This window comes from Trachurus trachurus (genome assembly GCF_905171665.1).
Source record: "Trachurus trachurus genome assembly, chromosome: 17".
Classification (NCBI taxonomy): Eukaryota; Metazoa; Chordata; class Actinopteri; order Carangiformes; family Carangidae; genus Trachurus; species Trachurus trachurus.
The window spans coordinates 27251782-27276784 of NC_139900.1; the positions used below are offsets into that span (position 1 = coordinate 27251782).

The 25003-nt window shown below is 41.3% G+C and overlaps 3 protein-coding genes across 4 annotated transcripts; 1 reads left to right on the plus strand and 2 right to left on the minus strand.

The window, feature by feature from the left end:
- Nucleotides 1-15: 15 nt before the first annotated feature.
- Nucleotides 16-3696, plus strand: LOC311000519 (uncharacterized protein). The gene is made up of 3 exons (XM_083991254.1): nucleotides 16-68; nucleotides 308-554; nucleotides 2593-3696. Exons 1-3 carry the CDS (start codon nucleotides 26-28, stop codon nucleotides 2762-2764), a joined length of 462 nt encoding a protein of 153 aa, XP_083847380.1. The 5' UTR covers nucleotides 16-25; the 3' UTR covers nucleotides 2765-3696.
- A 749-nt stretch (nucleotides 3697-4445) lies between these two features.
- On the minus strand, nucleotides 4446-14809 carry LOC311000517 (protein lifeguard 3-like). Its single transcript, XM_083991252.1, has 12 exons — nucleotides 14579-14809; nucleotides 10418-10747; nucleotides 9568-9635; nucleotides 9192-9256; nucleotides 9049-9102; nucleotides 8889-8939; nucleotides 8737-8776; nucleotides 7677-7714; nucleotides 7506-7593; nucleotides 6944-7039; nucleotides 6803-6856; nucleotides 4446-6663 (listed from the first exon to the last, which is right to left on the minus strand). The coding sequence occupies exons 2-12, from the start codon at nucleotides 10740-10742 to the stop codon at nucleotides 6514-6516; spliced, it is 1029 nt and encodes a 342-aa protein (XP_083847378.1). The 5' UTR covers nucleotides 10743-10747; nucleotides 14579-14809; the 3' UTR covers nucleotides 4446-6513.
- A 1280-nt stretch (nucleotides 14810-16089) lies between these two features.
- Nucleotides 16090-23825, minus strand: casp8 (caspase 8, apoptosis-related cysteine peptidase). Of its 2 annotated transcripts, none has more exons than XM_083991246.1 (12): nucleotides 23676-23825; nucleotides 23134-23303; nucleotides 22093-22268; nucleotides 21894-21999; nucleotides 21195-21324; nucleotides 21044-21096; nucleotides 20892-20952; nucleotides 20614-20693; nucleotides 20403-20514; nucleotides 20095-20222; nucleotides 17106-17497; nucleotides 16090-16336 (listed from the first exon to the last, which is right to left on the minus strand). In XM_083991246.1, exons 2-12 carry the CDS (start codon nucleotides 23239-23241, stop codon nucleotides 16201-16203), a joined length of 1482 nt encoding a protein of 493 aa, XP_083847372.1. In that variant the 5' UTR covers nucleotides 23242-23303; nucleotides 23676-23825; the 3' UTR covers nucleotides 16090-16200. The 2 variants fall into 2 exon arrangements, with proteins under 2 accessions (XP_083847372.1, XP_083847371.1); XM_083991245.1 differs by having other exon boundaries at nucleotides 23664-23825.
- Between the last annotated feature and the right edge of the window lie 1178 nt (nucleotides 23826-25003).

Sequence of the window (25003 nt, forward strand, 5' to 3'; positions counted from 1 at the left end):
GTGCGACTGAAGTTATTCAACAAAGATGGCGGCATGCTACGCGAGAGCTGTCAGGGCAGCACTGAGAGGTAACACTGATGTTTCACAGGCTGGAAATGTTTGGTTTAGTACATTAAACACTTGAATGGCCTTTAGCCGAGGCTGTGTCAGACTTTGTACCGATAATAACGCCACGTTTCCTTGCTCGGTGATGGTTTTTAGCAGCACAAACCATGTTGCTGTGAACCACTCACCTGGCCACAGAGGACACAGGTCATATCATCACTTAAGGGGAATAAAATAAAATGCTCTTCCTCTTTCCCTCCAGGTCCACTCCTTGTTCCCAGCCGCTGGCTCCCCACGCAGAGCAGCTCCACCCCGGCAGTGAGCCGCTGCTGTCGGCCGCTTCATGTCTCCTCCGCGGCCTCGCTGAGCGGCTCCAGGACGGAGCAGAGGAGCAGCAGCACCGGCGACAGGAGAGCCAGGGAGGAGGAGGAGGAGGAGGAGGAGGAAGAGCCGGAGTACATCCCCAGGAGGAAGGCCAAGAACCCCATGGTGAAGATTGGATACGCCTGGTGAGTGTCCTCTGTCCTCTCCTCCCTTGAGTCAAAATAAACAGCCTGAGACCTGCAGAAAAGTCGTGGTAGCACCGTAGTTTTGTAGTCGTCACTGTTATCAGTTGTGTCTGGCCTGAATAAATCCCACCTCAACATTTTAGACACACCTGAGGAGAAACTCTCTTAAACACAGTGTTGGGCAGTAACCAGTTTACATAATTGTAATCAGTTACAATACTGGGGAAAATGTGTAAATTACAGTTGCTTTTGGAAATTTCCATGATCATTTTATGTTGTCTTGAAGTTACTGCTGAAGGGTTAACACACTATCAGGTCCTAACATGTGAAAATGGTTAACAGTTGAGAGCATTCATTCAAAATTAAGAAAAGTAATCAAAATGTAATTAAATGCAATTAGTTACATTGCTTTGAAAATGTATTTGAAATAGTTACTATTGCATTTCCAACAGGGTAACTTGTAATTGTAACCAACTACATTTCCAAAGTAATCTTCCCAACACTGCTTAAACACAACAGTCATCGTAAACGAAACGATGCACTCTTAACATTATCATTTGTTACCCCTCAATCATCCAGTAGCCACCTGATAAAACGTTTTAGGGGAAATGAATATACCTGTCTGTGTGGAAACTTAAACACTTTAAAACTCTGGTCAAACAGTACATCACTAAGAGTTTCACAGTATTGCTGTTTGTCATGAATCACTAAAGTTGTAGTTGAGTTTTGTACCTGACATCAACACATAGTATTTTTCCCATGGATCTAATACATTAATGGTTTTTCTGTACACACAATGAGCTCATCGCCATGAGCATCATCGATGTTAACATTGTTCTCTCTGGTAGACAGAAACTAGCAGCTGTTAATGTACCAAGCTGACAGAAAAACAATGCAGGCCTTTATATTCATGTTTCAGTGGTTATTTGGACATACAGGGGCTGAATGTGATGATCTAGGCAGATAATACACTTAGGCCCAATTCCAATTCTATTTTTCATCCCTACCCCTACCCCTAGCCCTTAACCCTTGCCCTTGAAACGGAGCTACAAGGAGTAGGGTTGAAAGTCAACCCCTACGAATTGGGACACCACTTCAACAATCACATATGTCATCAGTCGTCTCTGCTGGCTTTCACATAAGCAGACATGACGAGCTTTTGCCACAAATCCTCTATTCAAAACCACGTTAACTTAATAAAATAAAATAAAATTTAATGAAGACTGATCGGTTCATTGTAAAACATTTATTTATTGATGTAAATGTGGTGATTTCTTTATAGGCTACAGATCCCCCAGGCAGTGCTGCTCCTGTGTCCAAAACACATGAAGCTTCACTTTTAATTCAAACAAATTAATGCGACAATTGTTACATTTCATCAATGAGACCAGCATTTATCTCCTAAAAAGAATGTAACTATCTGGCGGTAAACCTTTAAAAACCTGCGGGTAAGTTAGCGGTCGTCTTTTCTACCGGGATGAGGTCGGGAGGTTGGCCGGCTGACGAGCTCTCCGGACGGGGTGGTGTCTCCGTGACGAGCCGTTGATCTGCTCCACAGGTGGAGGCTCCAACGTGGAGCTTCACTTCTCCGAAAAACATCGGAGCAAACGTCTAAACAGCCTCATGTGGATAAACCGACCGCACATTGGGGATCTAAACAGCTACTTTCTCGCATGAAAAAATATTAAAACTTAAAATGACGTAATAACAGCGCTACAGTGAGAAATAAAACAGCTGCCGGTTGCCGCAAGATGCATTCTGGGAAACTTGCCATAGCCCTCGGTCCGTAGTGTGCCCCTGAAAAATCTCCGTTTCGAGGGCGAGATAGCCCTACCACTTCCCCCTAACCCTCGTCTGAACCAGAATTGGGACACCCCTACCACTTCACGTGAACGCGCAAAACGAAGGTTTAGGGCCAAGGGCTAGGGCTAAGGGGAGAATCGGAATTCACCCTTAGTCATACAGTATTACACTCTCCCACTCCGTTTCTGTACAGCCGAGGATCAGTGTCACTGTCTCATCTCTTGTCTCTGTCCAGGATGATCGGCCTCCCCACAGGAATCATCACCTTCGTCCTGGCCAAGAGGGAGGTGGACAAAAACCGACTGAGGCAGCTCAAGGTCCGACAGAGGATGAAAGATTCGAACGAAGGCGACTATGAAGGCAGCCGCTACCGCCGCCACGCAGAGGGGGCCAACGTGGACCAGTAATGGTTGTGGGTGGCTGTAATGACTGGCACCATAACCTGGATGACCTGGAGTGAGACGGTGATTCCTGAATTTACTGCTGATTTCAGAAGAGATGTGGACTTAAAGCTGTAAAACACCCAGAAGCTCTGAGACGTTCAGCACTGAGCAACTGCTTCTTCTGCTGGACGCAGGAGATCTGGTAGGTGACGTGTCTGAGACAAAACCTTCCACTGGGACAGTTTATTTTCTCTTACTCATAAACATGTGAAAGAAAAAAAGGAGAATGAACATGTATGTGTGTGCTGTTATGCTGGTGATCCATAAAAAAAATAGAAACATAAAAAAAACAAGTATATTTATAAATGAGTTCTTGTATAAATGTGAATTGTAAATGATACAGCGGCAAATTAATGACATTAAAACCTCAAATAAAAATCTTTTATTTGATATGAAAAGGCAAACAGATTCTCTTCAGCACTGATATGTATATTTAAAAAACCCATACCAACTCATTTACTATGAGGAGTGGTGTGGAGGACCAGCTGGGTGGGGTTTGATCATGTCGAGACTGTGGACACTTGTGTCAGTTAAGAAGGTTGCTAATAAGTTAACACCATGGTGCCGATGGCTGGTGTTATCCTTCATAGAAACACCCACCCGGCTGGTACTCACAGCATCCGACCCAGATCTGACTGGAACAGAGGAACATAAGAACAGGCACATTCACGATGTAACAATACTATAAAAGCTCACTGAGAACAACAACCCTGTACTTACTTAGGTAAAAAAATGTCATCTGTCATTGTCACTGTGAAGGCACTATAGTGATGTATGTAAATAATGACAAGAGAGCAACGTATATTGAAAACATCAGGAAAGCCTTGCTGACATGAACTCTGTCTGACAGCAGGGGCCTGTTGTTCGAAAGTAGAATAAAGATATCCAGGATAAGTGGAAAAGCCAGGTTGGACAAAGTCTCCTAAGTCCATCCTGGTTTAGTTGGTTGTTGGAACGCCGAGCCAGGCTGAGGAGGGGCGGCTTTGTCAAGCCAGGTGTAACTAATTCTCTCGTCAGTAGACCACAGAGATTGATCACAGATTCACTGATGAGAGGACAGGTGTGGCCACTTTCCTCCAATCAACAGCGGATCTTAATGCTGACGTCAGGGGACACACCTCTCTTAAAAAAATTTTTTTTTAAAAAGCACCGCTGCTGTCGTAAAGCTCAGAGAGAGCGCACGGCGGACAACTGCGGACTAATTTAATAATCCAAATTTATAATCACAACTCAAGTTCCTTTCACAAATTAACAGTTGTGCACTTTGCCTTAATGATGAGCAGTGGAAGATGATTAATTGCACAAATCTGAAGTAAAGTTTACAGCACATGGCCAAATGTGCAACAGGTGAAAATGTATTAAATATTAGAACATTATGCTGTTTGGTGCTTCAATAAATTGCAGATAACAATGATGAGGTCTATAAATTATTTGGAAGGTGCTCACACTCACTCAATTTTATTCTTATTTTCTTACCTCAACCAATATTTAGGCCAATATAATCGTAACATATTTTATGAAAAATAATTTTGAAGGCCTAATTATGAAAAAAAAAGCCTAATAAATATTGTAAATGTTTCATGTTTTTTGATTATTGTTAATGCATTTTATTTGTTTATAATTCAGGCCAATATGTACATAAGAACATGTATGAAACACGTTGATTTCTGATCAGAGTGACTGCTGACTTCACAGATAAAGACAACAGAATCAACTAAGCCTGGCTGTTAGCCTGGTCTGGAGCAGGCTAGCTGCAGAGAATAAATCACCATAGTAACTTGACCAGGATAAAGGTATCCAGCTTTCGAACAACCGACTTGAGGCTAAATTAGGCCAGGATAACCAACATATCCCGGCTTAATCCCTTATCTAGGTTTCGAACAACAGGCCCCTGATCTGGACCCTGGGGTGGGCACCTCAACCCCCTCCCAAGTACTACTGATACTACTCAAGTTGTTTTTATCCATACTAGTGTCACTGGGATCAATACAAGACGCTCCATCACACTTTGGGTACATGAACACTTCTTAGCTCTGTTAGCACTTAAGCTGCTGTTGTGTGTGTTGGTTCAAGGATTTCACACTTTACATTTGTATTTTTATTTAATTTTTTTACCTATAAAACTTTCTTTTGCCAACAAATTCATAATTGAAGTAATTGTTTAATATTTCAGATGAATCAACTTTCATTTTCTTGTGAGAGCTAGACGAGACAGTTGTTACCACTCTGTCTGGACAGTTAATACGAAGCCACAGTGAGCTGGTCATAGTTAGCCCTGCTCTCTCCTAATAAACCTGCAACAGCTAGTGAGTTGTTTATTCTGTAAAAAGTGTTAAAGGACTTATCGTTAGTGGTCAAGACGATGTCCAGCATTTAATACCTCTTTATGTATCAACATTTTGTTTATTTCGTAGCTTAAACAAAGGAGCAGTCGTGTGTCAACAGGAAACGCTGGTTCGGAGATTGTTTTTTATCTTTGGACAGAGCCAGACTATCTGTTTCCCTCTCTCTAGTCTTCATGCAAAACCTTGTCCATATATGAGGTGAAACCAAATTTATCACACAAGGAAGCAAAGAAGGTTCGCAGCTCGACTAAAGAAATCACATGCAAACAGGCAAAGCACAAGCAAATTCAGAAAATATCTTCATCAATTAGACAGAATAACCAAACAAAGGAATATGCTGAAGGCAGCGCAGACAACGACGTCACAAAAAATAATGAATCCATTATTGCTCAATGTTTTCAACTTAAAAAGTCACAAAGAGGTTTATCCAGTCCGGTGCGTCATTTTCTTGTGTCCCCCAGAAACACTGCTGTTGTCATCTGTATTACCTGCAGCACGTTTGTGCGTTTGGTCGCATCGTGAGTGTGTTTACACCTCACACTTTGACACGTTCTCTGTATTTGCTTGTGTTTTATCTATTTGCATGTATTTTCCTGTGCTGCAGTGCACTGAGCTCTCAGGCCACCGTAGTTTCTCCCAAAACCCTCCCTTTGAGTCAATAACAGAGAATACTAAAACTAAATACCTAATATTTGCCAAACCATTCAGTGATAATTAAATATTATGGATTCATTTGTGTCGTACATTTGACACATTTCTGCCACTACATGGAAGAACAGCTGCTTTCAATAATAAAAAAATAAATATGAAAAAAATTAGTAACAGTATGCATATCATAACCCTGCCCTGGGCTTTGTGTTATCAGAAACCATTTTTTGTTGATCCCACTGTAGGTCAAAGGCAACGAGAGAGATGGAAATTGGATTTTGAATATTGGAATAAACATATTTTCCCATTTCCAACAGTTAATGTGTTGCAGTCGTAGTATTGATATGTACATGCAGAGAAAAACACTTCAGACCTGAACTGAAGCCCAGCAAGAGTGAATAAATGTGGCAGCTAGCTTTCCAACATCCATAGATATTTACGTATACTGTATTGTATTATAATATGCTTTGCTAACCACTGGTATGTTGCTTATGCAGCAGAGGAATACATATTTCAGAAAAAGTGCATTTTTTGTGCATAGGTTTAATCTTCCTACACAATGACAAAATTTCAACTTCAGCCCTTTGATATGTTCCCTAAAGTGCACCATGAGTTTATAAATCTAATCTGCTTCTGACTGAAATCAAGCTAAAGGTTTTAAAAAGCACGGAATGACTTTGCAGCCGGGCGCCTGTTGAACCAAGCTGTACTGTTGGAGACTTATTTGGTGGTGGCACCGATAATCTGCAGCAGGAAGAGGAAGATCTGGATGATGTCGACGTAAAGGGAGAGTGCGGCGAACACATACTCCTCTGGACTGATGGAGTGCTTCCTGTTTCCTATCAGCAGCTGTGTGTGGTACGCAAGGAACTGCAAAACACAGAGGAACATTGTTCACAACGCAGAAGAAAACGGTTTGTAAGAAGGTAATGAACCATGTTGAAATAAAAGTGTGACACAAATTGTTGTGAACGCTTTGTTTTACGGAGCATTGATGTTGAATACGAACCATAGTGAAGACTATGGCTCCCACAGCTGCATAGAGCATGTGAAGCCACAGCATCTGCAACAGGAAACAGAGTTAGTGTTGGTGTACAGTTAATGTGCTGTAAGGAGGAGTAATCTGCTCTTCACATTAGCTTCAACTCACATATTTGAAGGAGAGCACAATGGTCGTTATGATGCCAGTCACAAATATTACGATGCCCAGCACACAGAAGAGACCCTGGCACTTGGTGAAGTCGACCTTCAAGAACAAGAAACCAAACCATCAACAGTCATGTGATACATATGACTGCATGAAACAAACTGCAGCTGTTTGAAGCTGATAAGCACATACACACACATGCGCTTTTGCACACTCACACTGTTGTGTTTCAGTGATATTACAAACACAACACAAACCTAACCTTAACACCTGTCTCCACTTTAGAGTTTTATGATTGTCATTAAAAGTCCTGTTAAAAGGGTTTTCTATGGAGTTTTTCCTCAGTCGATGTGAGGGTCTAAGGACAGAGGATGTTGTTACGATGCCATGTAAAGCCCTTTGAGACAAACTGTTTGTAAAAACGGGCTATACAAATAAAATTGCCTTGCCTTGCCTTGCCATTATGCTGACGTAATACCATAAGGAAGAAAAGTGTCCATAATCTGACCACGTAAAGAGATATGAGTCTGAGTAATATCTGGAACCACACACACACACACCCTACCTTTGTTTGGAAGCAGAAGACGGTGACGGCGATGCAGACGACAGCAGTGATACCCATAGCGAGAAACACTGCTTTTGTGTCATAGTAACTAAAAATAAAAACATAGTTAGTACAGCAGGAAACAGTCCTGAAGTCTTCAGAGCACCAGGAGTGTCTGCGTTTATTCTTTACCTGGCAATGGATCCAGTCATGTAGGACAAAGCCAGAGTCTGTAAATGACAGATAATATGGTTGAAGGTTAAACAGCAACACACTATATCTTACTAACACTTTAATTAAACAGAAATACAGTTATGGTGTATTTAATGAAAAAACAAAAACTAATTTACACCTGTGATCAAAGTTTTTGTAAGGCTAGATGCATATTATCTTACTTCCTTACAAATAAATAATGTATTCTTGTGCTAAAGACACAATAATGTGTTAAAACTTCAAACAGCTCTAACAATCCTACAAATGACTGGATTCTCTCATATCAGATATTGCACTGCCAGATGAACATTATCTACATTATTTATTACCTTATTTATTATGGTGTTTACATCAACATCATCACTTTGCACAGTACGGTCACTTTGGCACTATGCCTTCTTACGGTAATTGAATTGTTGAATGTTTGCAGTTGTCAATGTGTCTTAGCATTTTTAAGTCTTTGCACAGTCACTCGTTTTTATCAGTCAGATTAAAGCCCCTGTATGAAGCTTTAAACTGGATACGCAAAAGTCCCTGGTTTCTGCTGATGTGTCTCTGTTACCTACAACAGCAAATGAGCCCATCAGTGTGAAGATACGCTATTTCTAAGTAGTCTAATTCTACACTTCTGGAAGGCATGGTGACAAATAAACTCTCTCTTAATCTCTCTCTTAATCCAAATCGTAACATGTATAAATGAGTCGGCAGTGTGAGAGCTGAATTTCAACAGTCAGCATCTACTGACTAAACTGAATGAACGCATGGAGCCATTTTGCTCTCAGAGTTTATAAAACCCAGCTACCTCAAACAACATAACAAAAGCATTACGCAAACAGCATGAGTCAAGTGTGGTGGTGACTCACTGCTTAGCTCGGATATCACAGTCAAACTTCTAATACTGAGACAACACCAGCAGTGGCTACTGGAAAAGGTCATTAGGATATAAGTTACTGTACTAAATCTAATAATAGAGTTGATCCAAGGAGATTGTTAGTAATTATATGTCTCTATTTGGGGATTCACACGTCGGCCAACTTACAAAGATGGACAGCAGAATGACGTTCCATGGGCACTTCCTCCTACACAAAGAGAGAGAGATTGCAACATGAGGCACATGACTGTTGATGTAAATGTACTGTACATACTAAATGTTTTTTGTGAGATCTTGTGAGACGGAGCAGTTCCGCTCACCGGGGGCCCTTGCAGCAGACCAGCACCAGGTGGGTGACGATATACACAGCACTGTGAGCACAAGATCAACATGTCAGAATATGAACATCTTTAAAAAAAAACCTTATATTTGACTCTTATTATAAACTTTGAAGGTGTTGATGCACAGAGCGAGACCTACTATGATGCCCAGTAGACTCCTGGGTTTCTCCTCACAAAATATCTGACAGGTTGGCTGTGGGAAACAGAAGCACAGTTACAGGCTGACACACACAGACACATACACATACACATACACACAAGAGACACACTCGGTATACTCACACAAAAGTGAACACGGCCACAATGCCTGTGGTGACGAGGAGCTGAGACGCCAAAATCAAATACACCTGAAGAGCACATGCAAACAGAAGACATTACACCCTGGAGTGTCTTATCTGAGCTGTTCTGTCATTAACACCATGTTACATAACACAGATAAATATAAAAGCCACAGAAACCAGTCTCTGGTTAGATTATCTACACTTTGGCAAACAGGTTTAAATCTTTCTGTCGCGCTGCCAGCATTAACCTGACAGATCCAGATGTTTTGAAGATTCAGATATGGAGCCAAGTGTGTTGTTGGTTTGTATAACCCCAGTATAATGGTGAAACTCAAACTGGTGCTGATCCAGTATAATGTGTAATGAGCGTTCTTTACCTTTCTGATGAAGGCGTGGCGAATACTCAGACTGTCAAAGCCGCCGCCGCTCGCCGCAAACTCATCACCTGTGTCACCAGCAGGACAGACATATGAGTGATCACAAAGATGCTACGAGAACCCCCCCCCCCCCCCCCCCCCACTCATTTACTTCATAGAAAGCTACGGCCTGGAGGTATGAACTCAGCTTAGCATGAACACTGGAAATACTTGGAGTACCACACACACGCACACATTTCACACATTTGTTTAAAAAAGAAAGAAAGAAAGAAACCCAGGGCTCCAGACTGCCCCTTAATGGGGGCATTTTGAGACAGTGCAAGTAAATTGTGCAACCAGTAAATTTACTGGGGGGTTTTTTGTGTTTTTTCTAACACTTAGTTAGTTTAGTTAGTTTTATTTGTCATATACATTAAAAAGTACAGTGTACAGTCAATGCAGTGAAATGTAGTCTGCCCTGGCTCTCTCTCAACCCTTAAAAAACCCCCAATAACAACAGTAACAGCATATAATAAAAAACAATGACAAGGTAAAACAAGCAATAAGAAGCACCAATAAATAGATCAATCAATCAATCAATAGTCCATGGCCTTCACAATCATTTAAAACTACTATTCAGTAGTCTGACCGCCTGGTGAAATGTTGAAGAGGCAACTCATGAATCTGTCATTACAGGTGTCAGGCCAATGTGTGTAAGGATCATGAATGAAAAGGAAGTGTAAATTTTGCTTTGAAAGTCAATTTACAGTGTGCGCCCCTAAATTTCCTGCCTGCACTCCTAAACATTTTCCTAGTAACAAAAGTCATTCTGGAGCCCTGAAACCCTTTAGACATCAGACGCTTGACTTACCAGAGCCCAGGACATCTGATGGTATGGTGGGTGGGACTATGGGGGGCATGGGGGGCATGGGGGGGTGACTGGGGTAGCCGGCTCCTGGAGGCCCACCCGGGTGAGGCTGTCCTGGGTACGGGCCGGGAGCGTAGCCCCCTGGCTGTCCCGGGAACATGGAGGCGTTGGGAGCAGAGGGGTAGGGAGCAGACGGGTGACCCGGCTGGGGGCCGCCGTAGGAGGGGAAGCCATAGGCCGGGGGCTGTGGCGGGTAGCTGCCGCCGTGTGGTTGGTTGAGCAGGCCATCAGAGTCATGGTACCCTGGAGGGTAGTCTGACCTGGACATGATGACTGTGAGGAGGGAAGGAGGAGACAAAACAGTTCACGTCTTTCACATTTCAACAGGGTTCCTACACTTTTGAAATGTCCAAATTCCATACTTTTACCTTCTCGGTAAAAAAAATCTAATAATTTGTGATATTTAAGTAAATAGACGTGCATAATATTAAAAAAAAAGCATGCAATTTATCATTTGTTTTCATTATTCTGAATGTGTATGCCATTATGCAACCAAATAATTTCCAGGAGATTATAGCTAAATACAATAGCGCATACAAAATAATTAACCCAAATAACTTAAGATAAGACCAAACCAAGATAAGATAAATAAAATACATATATTTCCATACAATAGTTTCCATTTTCCATACTTTTACAGACCTGGAAATGTATCAAATCAAATTCCATACTTTCCATACTTGCGTATGAACCCTGTTTCAATGAACAGAAGCCGACAGCAGAGTGACGAGCAATAAAACTGCCATGTTCAATATAATCCTGAGATTTTAGCTTTTCAGACAGCTTTTTTTTCTTCATTAAGAACGATTGAAATAACTACATGAATGTGAAAGAGGAGATCATGACAAACACAGGTGATTATCCCCTGACTGTTCCCCTCAGCTCTTCAGAGCACTCCAGCATGTCTCAGCTTGTTTTGGTTGTACAGAACGTCCACTACACGTTAGAGACCGGCTGGTGAACGTGGTGTGGAGCAGTGCAGAGCGTTTGACAGCTGGAATGTCACATATTTCCCTCAGGAGTGAGTGGACACCAAAAAAGGGCTAAAAGGAGAGTAAACATTTCACCCATATTTGGCCTGTAGCAAGACTCTGAATGAATGCTACTGTTGCTGAGCGTCTGCTGTGTGTGTGTGGACAACTAAATACTAACATGTTAGCCATACACACTGAGTTTGAATTCATCCATCAGAGAGCACTGAGAAAATGTGTAGTAATTACATTTAAAAGATCTTCTTCAGAGTTTTTATGTTGAGTGCTTATATAATGTAATGAATACCAGATGACACGTCTAATAAGGATGAGAGATATGAATTAAATGTTCCATGGTTACTGTTCATTTCATATTGTGATATCTCTACTGTATATTTCCTGAAATAAAAACATGGGAGGCCAGCTGTCACAACACAAGCAGAGACCTGACAGCAGACAGTGGCTGCCGCTGCATGCTGCTCACTGTACAAACATCTGTGACACTTAAAAAATGCACAGTCCTGGCTTCAGCAACAGCAGTGTGTGTGTGTTTGCGTGCACACAATGGGAAACAATCACAATTCAGCCGACTTTATCTGGGGTTGTATCAGGTTAGGGAACATATGGTTCTGCTTAGCAATGTGGTTCACAAAAACCACCACAGGCTCAGAAATCACCACATGGATCTCTGGAGGGAAATTTCTAATAATAAACCACCCACACACCCACTTATACACTCACAATGTAGTCACTTATGGCCCAGCAATCTTGTGTTTCTTTAATAAAGATAAAATGAATTGTGGCGCTCTAACAGAAATGTTTCAACTAAATTCACTTTTCGCCTGATCTCAGACTTGCAGATGATCTTATGACTTTAGTCCTTTGTTTGTTTTTACAACAGATACCGAGCCACCACATTAGGCCTACTTATTTAAAAAAAGAAAAGCCAAATGTTCCCTGTGCTCCATTTTCACTGGGACTTTTAGGGAATACACACAGTAAAGGAATTCAAGCGCTGGCTCCACCTCGTGCTGCCATTACATCACACCCCGAGCACCAAGCAACAGGACAGAAAACACTAAATGGAAAAAGTGCTTCAGAGTATCTGCAGTCGGACTCGCAGAGGGAGACCCAGATTGGTCACAGAGCTGGTAAGTGACAGGGATTAGGGCGGTTACGGTTTAAACAGGAGGGTGTAGCTGCTGCTGCTGCTGCTCTGGGGAAAGTTTACACAATCACATTTAAAAAAAATAAGCTGATGATGATTTTCCTCATCCGATTTTTCTACCTCATCATGATCACCACCAAAATATCACATGTTTCTAGGCCGCTGTGTCTGGGAATGAGTCCGTTAACCTCCACGTAGCACGGACCAACTGTATCTCTTTACACATCAGTGACAGAGGAACTGTTCAACCTGTGTCTGAGAAAAACCACCTGGTCCTTCATGTGAGGTCTGTCACATGTGTGGACCGAATCAATAGAAATACTTTACAAGAGAGGAACCGGTTTGACAAGGCCAACCTTCTGCTGCCACTATCTAAGATTTTGTTTTGGCCCTTTAAGAGCTCAGATGGTCACATGTTCTTTAATACATTCAATGTCTTCTCTAAAAACATCAGTGGTGACTGTTATGTGACAGTGGTGGTCCTGTCACTATGCCTCCAATTGATCATGTGCCCCGGCTATTTGGCCGAGGGGATGTCCCCTTGGGTGACTGGCAAGCACGCATAACTATTACCCGGGAGGTGTGGGTTCAATCCCCGCCCGGGCCCTCTTCACCTTGCCACAGTTACAACCACAACCTGGGTGTTTGGCCTTAGTCATCCTGACTTCTCAGACTTCTCCTTTATGTATTTCTGAAGTAGGCTATACTCACAGCTCTGGTCTTCAAATAGATGAGTTTATAATGGTAAAAAAAATAAAAATAAAAATAAATTGATATTTTGGATTCTATTTGCAGCTTGACCCATGTTTCTGTTACTCCACAGTGAAGATTATTAGGAGAGGCCAGTATCAGAAAATGGTGAGGAGTTTCTCCTCTTCCTAAATCTGTATTTTATATCAGCCTTTGCAACATACCTAATAGAAAGAGAGTTTTAAGTGTATTTTGATAATTGATGGTCAGTTTAGTCATCTTGCAAGTAAATAATTCAAAGATTCCAGTTCCTCAAACATGAAAAATAGAGAAGTAGAGTTTTTGACTTTTGAATAATTGGTTGGGCAAAACAATTTAAAGACCTTACCATGGCAGCAGACATTTAATAGGCAGCTCTCACAAACAGAAACCAAAATGATTGTTGTGACATTGACCCATTGTTAATTACTGTTACACAGGGCCATTGTATAGTTGGGCCCACAAAAAACCCAGTAGTCTCATCTTTGTATGACTGATTTATTCTGCATAAGACCCTGACTAATACTCATAGTAATTCTGCATTAGCATCAAAACAAAGTAGGCTAAATAAAAAATGATAATACATACATAGTCTAAGAAAAAAAAAGTAGAAAAGTCAGGGGGTAGGGGCCCACTTTAGTATTCTTTCAGGGGGCCCAGAATTCCTAGCAACGGCCCTGCTGTTACATGTTTCTAAGTGTGTGTGACTGAACCAAAAGGCTTTTCCCCATCACAAAGACAGCAGATCTTCATCTGTGGAAACTAAATCCTCATCAACACTGGCTGCATCCTGCTTTATGTGCTGCTTCACTCAGTGGTGCTGATATAGGACGCAGGTGGGAGGTGGGCTCACTGACCTGGCTGACCGCAGCACCTTGATTCATGTTATTTATAACACCTGTGGGTTTTCTGACCCAACCGACAGCACACGTGTCCCTAATGAAGAGGTGAGCTGTAACACACAGGAACACCGCAGCAAACACTAGTCAAACTTTAAGTGCGCAGTCACAATATTCACACAGGAGCACAGCTCATGCACACAGTTTCTGACACGTCCAGAGGACAAACTACAGCCACTCCACCCTGCTCAGCAACTCCACAAAAAGCCCTTTCAGGTGAGGCAGGCCGCTGCACGGCCAACAGGACGTCCTGCTATGAATAACTCAGCACTCACTACAACCCGACACAACTCGGTGGTCGCAATAAAAACAGTGTCTTTAAATTAGCTTCACTCACCAAGAAAGAAGTAACAATCCGGCCCTGTTAGTTTCCAGAGATTAGATAAGACAATTGAAAAAAACAAAACAAAAAACAGACACACCCTCTGTGCTTAAAAAAAAAAATTCCCGAGCTCCGGAGAGACTGATCTGACGGGTTGATCTGACGTTGTTGTCCGTCGCTCTCAGCCTGTCCCGGTGTGTTCAGCAGCAGCAGCCGTCAGATGTGAAACAGCGGTGGAGAACATTTCCTGGAACTGTGAGGAGCAGGGTGGAGCCCATAGCCTCTCTCTCTCTCTCTCTCTCTCACACACACACACAAGGGCGTGTTTGTGTGTGCATCAGACCTGCCAGACTGAGCTGACTCATTTTCAACAGGCTATCCTCATGTTACTGAATAAAGGTGCATTACATCTACAAACTAAATAGATTAACTCTAGCACAATGTGTTCCCATTCAGTCATACACCCCAGCAGTGAGGTATTCAGTAGAGATTTTAGATTAAACTTTAACTATCCCGGCCCAGAAAGTATGATGGGTTACATTTCTAGAAGAACAAGTCATCCTGCATTATGTAACCGAGATGCTTCACAATAATGTTAATAAAAACTATTACTGAAAATGTTAAAATATAATTTACATGATGTAAACATTGCTTGCTTGTCAGACATAGTACATTTGGGTAGGCACCCCCCTACCCTGGTAAAAATCACATTAAGGGACAAAATACTTTTCCCATAACTTTCTAGAAAAACTTCAATTGTGGCAGCTTCTTAAAAGCAGTTGTGACATCTTGTCAGGGAAAGTAACAAAGCACATTGTATATTAGTATGTTTTTCCTCCACATCGGTACATAAATCTTTTTCTTTTGTTTTTATATGATAGGCATAGACCATACAGTGTTCACTCTAGAAGAAAAATCTATCACACCTAACTTCTTCTCTTAGTCATGTTTGAACCTGTCAGTGTCCTAATGATGCCACTTTAGATTTAGACAAAGTAGGAGGTTCTTTACCACAGACCATGGTCTGATCTGTGTTTCATAATTAAAAATATGAAAATAGTTGGTCCTTTTGTTGATTCAGTTGTTTTTAAGTCATTTTTTTTTTATCTTCTTCTTATCTTATTCTGCATTTGTTCACTACTGTGATTTAAGGGAACGGTTTCTGAATGCATATAACCACAAATGCAATTAAAATAAATTTAAGGGAAGAAATCTTAATTGCTTGATTATGTGTACAATAAATTGATTCAATGTTAAAAGGTGACTTTACACATTATTCTACAACAGTTGAGTTGAGGTCTGTGACACCGGCATACCACAAGAGAGAAAGAAAAAAAGCTTTGGACAAAACTGATTACCTTTTTTTTTTTTTTTTTTTAATAAAAGACCTGAAAAAACTTCTAAAAAATGTTTTTCTTTTGTTTTGGTTTTTTCAAAATTAACCTACAACAGTTTTTCAGGCAAATTACAAATACACAGTCATTCAAATTCATCATCCATCTGCACCATATTACATTAACATATATATAATGTTTAAGTTTAATGCATATTACATATACATTAAACACACACACTTTCAGCCAGTCATACACACACTAGAAAATATGGCACATCATTTGCACTTGATTCCGGTCGGCTCACGCAAATTTGAGGACGAGCTTCTTGGTCAGAGTGTAGTGGGGCTGAGGCATCTGCTTGTATGTCTTATATTCTCCTTTTGCGACCTCCCTGTTGACACGCGTCAGAACGGTGAGGATGTCGTCCAGCGCCAAGCTGCACAGAAAACATCACAAACTCATTACTAATGATAAATCTTACTGGAGCTGCAGACTTATCACACCAGCAGCTCAAAACCAAAAATCTGTATTTCTTGAATGACAAACCAAAACATGTTATCATTATAAAGTACATTGGAGGAAGTTAAACAGAAGAACAAACTGCAGGCAATGTGCACCTTTTTCTTATTGCACATTGTTTCATATAAAGTTCATGCAGGGCACACGAGCCAAATTAATTATAAAATAATAAATAAATAAATAAATTCTGACAGGTTAAATAAAAGTCCAGCTTGGTTATAAGGACGAGGCAGCCTCCTGTTCCTCCTTTTCATTCAGTGCCAGGCTGTTAGAAATCGTCCAACAGAATAAGTATCTTTCAGTAATTTACAACAAACTAATATTTGACCCAAACAATGATGTTGTTTATTGAGTGGTCTACCAGTGTACATGCCTCTATGGGAAGTTGATGTTTCTTTTATAAGTCAAACATTTTAATCTGTCTGTCGGATTGGGTTGGAAACAGGTTGGATGTCTCAGTGAGACTGTGCAGGTCTAATCCTGAGGAGGTCTCTGTACTGTTCAGAGGCAGAGCCATGACAAGGCTCAGTCCTGACTGACTGTAGCCACCACCTGTTCACTGTGTATACAGGCTGTACAGCATTATGTTTTACAGACTCAAAAACTTGGTTGCCATTTATTGTCCTTTCATCTGTAAGATTGTGACAGACGTGTGATAATGAGCCTTGTGTGATGGTGTCTCTCACCTTTCTGCTGATCTGATCAGCTGTCTGCACAGCTCCTGGATGTAGATGGAGCCTGTGGAAGTGTTTCGAAAAGACCTGCACTCTGGCACAGTGGCCATGCCCACCAGGAAGTCGGCATCGGATGCCACCGTTTCGCCTCGGACAGGACCTGCGTCCTCCTCCAGACGTGTCTGTCTGTCCACGTCCCCCTCTTCTGGCCTTGGGGGACACGGCACGGATCCCTCCTGGTAGCCGCCTCCCTGGCACGCCTGGATGAAGAACAGTTTGGGCTTCCCGGCCAAGGTGGGGGCATTCCCGCTTGTGAAGGGCTGCGTCAGTTCTCGCAGGGTCACCTTCTTCTCATCGGTGCCAAAGACGCACTCCTTTTCTCCATGGGAGAGCACACACACCACCTGCAATCAGAGGCAGTCATGGTTTTTAAGTTTCCAGTGCAGCTCAGATAACATGGATTTGTGTTGTATTTCCCTTAATAACCTGACTCTTATACAGTAGTTGGAATTACTAGTTAGTGTGAATGCTGAAAGCATTCACACTATTGTTCTTCTGTTCGGCCATTTTCTTTATACTTTTGGCACTTAACTAGTCCTTCATACTTTGTGCTATTTCAACAATTCTCACATCAAAATGTTCAGCCTTTTCGGGACAGGTGTGCTATTACTTTTCTCTTTTCAACTATTCATACTTTTTGCAATATTCAACTATTTCTCTTTCCCCATAGAGAATGCATTGGAACAGTCTTGAAACTCTTCAAATCTTCTTCAACCTCTCTTCTCCACAACTCTGTCTGTAGTCCAGTTGGTAAGGTGGCCGCTTGCCAACCCCAAGGTCACTAGTTCGAATCCAGGCTGAGCGATATTGTTATGTGATGTTGAATTCTGCTCCCCTCCCCCACCCTCAATTGGTTACAGGTGTTCGTTAAGAGAGGCATTAATTGCTACTGCCACCGTTTGCAGCACATCATCACATTACAATGGCAACATGTTTATGTCTGTGCTCTCTGTGGTGAAGCGGCAGAGTAAAGGTTTAGTGATCATGAGGTTGTGGGTTCGATTCCTGGTTCAAATCTTGCCTCAACAACAATTATAGTGAATTATTTTCCCAGTCGTCCTCTGATAACTTGCTTCATGTTGAAACTGCTGCTCTCAGCCTGAAATTCACAGAAATTTTCATTCTAAGTCATTCAAGCTTGACTCTCAAGCTTTCTTGGTGTTGACACAGTGTGTTTCCAACAGGTGCAGCTTTGGGCTCGTTAACTTCAGAGTGAGACAGAGTGCAGCTCATCAACAGACAACAGTCTCTGTAACTGTGTGTACACTGTGGCCTAGAGGCAGAGTGAAAGTCTACTGACCATGAGGTTGTGGGTTCGATTCCTACCTCGGTCAAACATTTGTATGGTGATCACTGCTTGCACTATTTGCTAATTCTGCAACAGTGTTCAGCTGCTTTCAGCATTCACACCATTTCCATTCTTGGAAATGCTTTTTCTAGTTTCATTTAAGATCTACTGTATAATGAATAACTTTTTCAGACTACTGCCTGTAGCTTCACATTTGCTGCACTATTATGTTTGTTTATTTACTACAGATGATGCAATTTAACATAGGTCCATTACAAAACATTAAAATGTTGTGTTGCACAGGGAGATTAGAGCCACTGCTCATTTTTCTTTCTTAGACAAATATAATGTTCTAAGCTTTATTAATCACAGGAACCTCAAATCTGTCTGTCTCTTCTATAAAGCCCTGCAGGGCCTGGCACCCGCTCCACTAAACACCTTTATCACACAAAAGTCTATCCATGGCTCTACCTCTTGTATGACTAGAGCCACTGATAGAGGCGACTGTGAACTTTCATTTAGACGGACATCTTTCGCTCAAAATGTCTTGTCTGTTCAATGAGGCCCAAGCCTGGTAACCTTCAAATCCTTGTTGAAAGCATGATTCAGGGAAAACCAGACTTGTGACCATCAGTCATGTGAGTTATGGCATGAATTAATTATTGAATGTATATGACTATCTACTAGCACCTAACAAACAAACAAACCTTATTATTTTACAGCACATTGTGGTGACATTTTCTTTTATTAAAAATGATATGAAGGTTTGAGAACAACTAGGCCTGTAGTAGAATGTTATGGTGTAGGAAACCACAGTTTATTGGAGTTAAAAGGGATAGTTCACCCAAAATTCAAATTGCACTCATTATCTACTCACCCTCATGTGGACTAAGGGCTGGGAGAAGTTTCAGAGTTATCCGTGGCTTCTCTGAGTTACAGGGGGTCTCTCTTCCTGGTCCGTCCAATTTGGACGAACCAGGCAGAGGAGCTTCCGTTACAAACAAGCTTGAAATAGACTTATTTAATTTTTTTCGGAACAATTTCGCATTTCGGGGCTTCAATACAAGACGGACATTACATACGAGCAGCATGGAGGTATTTGGATGTTTTTTGGTGTGTCTTTTTGTTACGAAGACAGTTGGTATCCATTTGCAACCGTTATATGGACATGCACTGCTACGCCGAGACCCCCTGTAACTCAGAGAAGCCACGGAGGACTCTGAAACCTCCCAGCCCTTAGTCGACATGAGGGTGAGTAGATAATGAGTGCAATTTGAATTTTGGGTGAACTATCCCTTTAATTAGAAGGTGTAGGTGTAGATCTTTTACTGTTGCTGTTCACCTTGCCCCTTAGGTACTCTGTTACTGTTTTACCTTTGGGTATATCTGGCTGCTGAGACAATTCCAGGGAGCAAAACTAAACAAAGCTGTCAAAACTAAGCAGATTTGATCATTTTAGTTACAGTGACACCATCACACAGGCTGCCTGGTGCTGGTGAGTGAGGAGTCTGACTGCAGAGCCCAAACTGTGATGCAATATGAAAAATGTGTATCTTCTGGATCTCACTCACAGCTATAAACTAAAAGGTCTATTTCCAAAACATTAAACTATTACCTTACAGCATGAATACGTCAGCGTGTGCTATAACTCACCAAGGCATCATGTTCCAGAAAACTCCTCCTGCCCACCTCTCCTAGTTCATGCCGTATCCTGGCAGCAGGCAGGTCATCGTAAATCACCACTGTAAAGCCGAGGCGTTCAAACACGGACTGCAGAGCCTCTGTATCACATAAAAGAGAGACAAACTGAAGAACATCAGCAGGTTTGGTTTTTATTGTACATCATATCATATCTGATTATAGTTGTTGCTGTGCATCCTCAGCTCTTAACGGCGCTGGACTTTGGAGCTAACAGACAAACAGTATGCCGACATACAGAAACCAGATCCCATAATACATACTTGCATCCTGCTGAGTTCCTTTTCGGCCTTTCAGCTCAGATCCCAAGAAATTTTCGTTGTTGATGACCACACACACACCATGAGGCTTATGACTTAGAGTGTAGTAGTCCATCTACAGGACACAAGCACACTCATTAATTACACACATTCATGTTCTGCTAGATGGATGCACTCATGAGTGAAAGCTATTTGTGCTTGTGTGAATGTTTACCTCATCGTAACCAGGGGGCAGCTGTCTGTTGGTCGGCTGATCTATTGGTTGTGAATCTGAGTAAACCATCTGTTCTTCAGCTGAAGATTAAAAACAGTGGAAGTTACATTACTGGGACTGAAGCAACAGCCTGAAAGCTAATGTCTAAAGCAGTGAAGAAGAGGTGGAGGTGTCTGAAGATGTAGTGTAGTCATTAACAGTCATATGTTTTCATTATTAACGGCTGGGGGTGTGAATGAAGGGAAGATTTAATTACTAACAGCAAAAAAGCCACTTACGTCTGTACTCAGTCTCAGGCATTGGCAGATATCGTGTTGGCTCAGAGACATTGTTGGGCCTCTGTTTAGAAGCAAAGTCATATTATATACTGTGTGAAAATATATATATACACATGATGTATGTATGATGTATGTGTGTGTATAAAATGCACCTGGGAATCTATACTGCCACTACGTGCTGCTCTTTGATCCTGTTGAGCTGCGCCTAAAAAGAAAAGTACAGTTGCATGATGAATTTCATGGTAAAACTACGTAAAGATGCACGTGTGCTTGTGCGTGTTTGAACGCGTGCCCCTCTCATACCATCCATGTAGCGCTGCACAGTCAGTGCCAGTTGTTGATCAAACTCCTTCAGTAGGGCATGCAGCTCATTGAGCTTGGTCTTCGACAGTATATCGGCCTTTTCCATTTCAGCGAACAAATCCAGTGCAGTCTGCAATGAACAGAGAAGACTTGGTTGTGATTGTGTTCACAATGGCACACATAAAAATCACCACTGGAGCAGTAAAAGTATCTTGAGAATGAGAATGTAAAAATGTCTGCCCATAAATAATCCCAAATGTTTTGTGACAATGCAGCTACAGGATCACTACAACATGTTCACCTAACTAAACATTACACAATCCTTACAAAAGCAAATGAGACACCATTGTCTAATTACAACTTGATATGGTTGTGGTTGTACCGTATGCATCATTCTGAACTGGCTTCACAACTTCATAAATGACGACACCCTTCATTCTAATCACAACCTAACAAAAATGAGAGCTGATGACTAAATATGCTGTGTGCACTGAACTTTTAGTTTTGGCAATAAAACAAACTTAAACATCAATGAAACAATGATAAGAAGATAATGTAACTGTAACTTAAGTTCCTATGTTATAATATTTGTCTGTCCGTCTCAAAAGTAAGAAGTGAAGTCGACATGTTATAATTTCCTGTGAGTGTGGGTGCAGCAGTGATTTATACAAAGGCAGGTGGGTGGGTGGGTGTACTCACACTGCAGGCCTCTATTTGTCTTCTGCCCAACCTGCTGGTCAAAAGAAACTTCATCTTGTCCAAATTCTCCTCAGTCATGTCGTCATATATTTGGTAGAGCATTTTCCTGGCAGAGAGAACAGAAGAGTGAAAAGGAATAATATAATAAATGTTGTATCATCATCTCTTCTGCTTTCTGTAAATGTCTAACTGCTTGTACCTGTACACCGACAGGATGGGCCTGTCTTCTGTTCTCTCTATTCGCCTGCTGTCTGTCTCCAGGAGGCTGAGAAGATCTGCACGATTGATTGTGTGGAGCAGCTCAGAGAGGAAGACACCGTCATCCATCAGATTGTATTCTTGTAGTTTCAAGAACAGTCCTTTGGCATCCTTGATCTGTGTGAGGAAAAGTCATAAACACACAAATTACGGTTTACAACCTTTTGAGCAGAGGAAACAGTGAAACAGGATGATGTAGAGACATTTGGTCTAATAAAAGCACAAATAATTTATACAAATAATAATTGAGCTTGTAGTTGAGGTACAAACTGACAGCTAGACAAAGTGGGGGAAATATTCAAAATATACAGGTGCATCTCAATAAATTAGAATATCATGAAAAGGTTCATTTATGTCATTAATTCAATTAAAACTAATACATTTGTTGATCCATTACACACAGAATGAAACATATATATATATATATATACACACATACATATATGTGTGTGTATATAAAGTCTAAAGATTATATACTTGCTCCTCCTATAAAACTCTACTGCAGTAACAGCTAACATGATCCCACATCTAATGGCCTATGACTTTAATGATAGTAGTTTAGAGTTGGGAGAAAATGGGAGAAAATACATCATCATTTAATGAATGTGATTAGGTAAAATGTCGGTAGGATATTTTTTAGAGAGTCACAGAAAACTTTAAGAGCCTGAATTATCAGTGAAATTTGGGGTTTAGAAAAGATGAGATGGATGACAATATCCCCATCTATAGGGAACAACGAGTGTGAAAATTATGTGACTTGACACAGTGACCATAAACTCAGCTGAACTGATGAGGGAACTAACGTAGACGAACTGTGTTCACCCCCCATCCCCGTTAGTGAGCAGGCCACATCCAAGGAGCAGTGAACCTGCTCAGGCAGCACATGGTGCCCTGGCCCTGCCTTCACCTTACAACTTACATTTTCTTTTGCAGATTATTTTTGAAATGAATTAAATTGTCTGCATTTGTCTGTAGTTCTCACCCCTTCCTGTCGTTTCCTCTTGACAATGTCAAGACACAAGAAGCGCAGCGCTGCGGCCTCGGAGGAGTCCAGCTCCTCGTCGATGCGGGACAGCTTCAGTACGTCCATGTCGCTCCCTCCCCCGCCGGCTCAGGCCTGGTGCTCGGTGGGAAACCTTCCTCCGCTCAGAGCTACCGGCAGGCAGGAGTAAAGGAGACAGACAACCAAGTAAGTTAAACCTAACAAAAATGATGTGTGTATGTTTTTAAGGAGCCAAACTAATCGCTGACCTGTTTCCAGTGACACTTTATGGTCCTGGTCCTTCCCGTAACTTGAGACCAGTAGCCCAACAGTACAGTAAAGTCGGGCGTGTAAATGTATGTACACACTTATCTTATCTATCTCCGAATGATGTGTTGTCACAGAGTATGTGTAGCACAATAAGTTAAGTTACAGTTCAGAGTTAACACGACACTACAGTAACTGTTGAGTAACTCCACTAACAAGTTATCTATCACTTACAGTCCGACTGCTACAGACGTCGTCACGACGTTGAAACTCACCGCTGTTGTGTCCCGCTAACACGTCCAGAGATTGACTCCCCTCGCCGGATAACAACCACAGACTGTACGGTAACACTTCAGCTCTTCTTCAGAAAGTAAAAATCATAAATGAAACTCTACTGCAGCTGTTGCCTCCTTCAGGGAAGGAAAGACTCGTTTGAAATAGTTTCACTTTCAGAGCACCGCCTCCTGTCACAAAACAGGAAAGTCCCCTTTCACAATAAAAGCATCTATACAACAGACCCGGTCAATAGTATGTCTCTGCAGACCCGGAGACCGCAGATTCAGACCCGCACGTTTGGACCCGCAGGTTCAGACCCCTTGTAGAGACCCCTACTGGTTGACTGTAAAACTGCAACTCCACAGTCTGGACCGTTCAGACTCCTTCTTATGGATTTTCAACAGGGCAAAGTCGAAATAAAACACCAATAATCTAATTGTTTGTGAAGTTTGGACTACTTTTAAACTTTTAAAAAAGATTTTGGACTAAATAAATAAATAAAACACGAAGATCTAATTGTTTGTGAAGCTTGGATTACTTTTAAACTTTAAAAAAATCCTTTGGACTAAATAAATATAATCCAAATAAAACACTAAAATCTAATTGTTTGTGAAGCTTGGATTACTTTTAAACTTTTTTTTAAAAAATCTTTTGGACTAAATAAATGATTAACCTCCTGGGGTTATAATGACAAAACAGTCTTAAAATAGCCTACAATGAATTGAATGGAATGAAATGGTTTCAAATGTTTTATTGCACAGGCTTTCACAAATAGTCTTTATATTATGGCAGTGCTCCTTCTTTCCTCATCTGCCTTCAGCCTCCTGCAAAACTCGTCCACGTCACTGAAAACAGACAAAATTATAAATACTGGAATAGAAGAACCATCAATTTACATTGTTGACTGATGCCTGCAGTGCTATACTTTCACAAGAAACCTTACCGTGAGAAAAACAAAATCCCACAGTCGTTCCCACATGTCTGGCGAGGCCCTAATGAATAAAAATAAGTGGACATTACTGGAATTTCATGTCCTGTCCTCTCTATCCAGGATCAATTTGCTGAGCAATTTGTCTAGAGAAAAAAATACAAACGTCAATAAAAACAACATGTTGTAGCATAAAGTTGCACTTACAGTACGTGAGTCTACAGTGGCAGTACCAACGACCTACACATAGGCTGTTTTATTTGTGTTTAATTTAATGCACACGGTATTAACCGTTTCAGTTTCATTAAAAACAATATGCCAAGAAAGATTCTAGCTGAAAAATGCTAAGCTTGGTTAGCATTTGACGTGCATAAGGCTAATTGTAAACCTATTATAAGT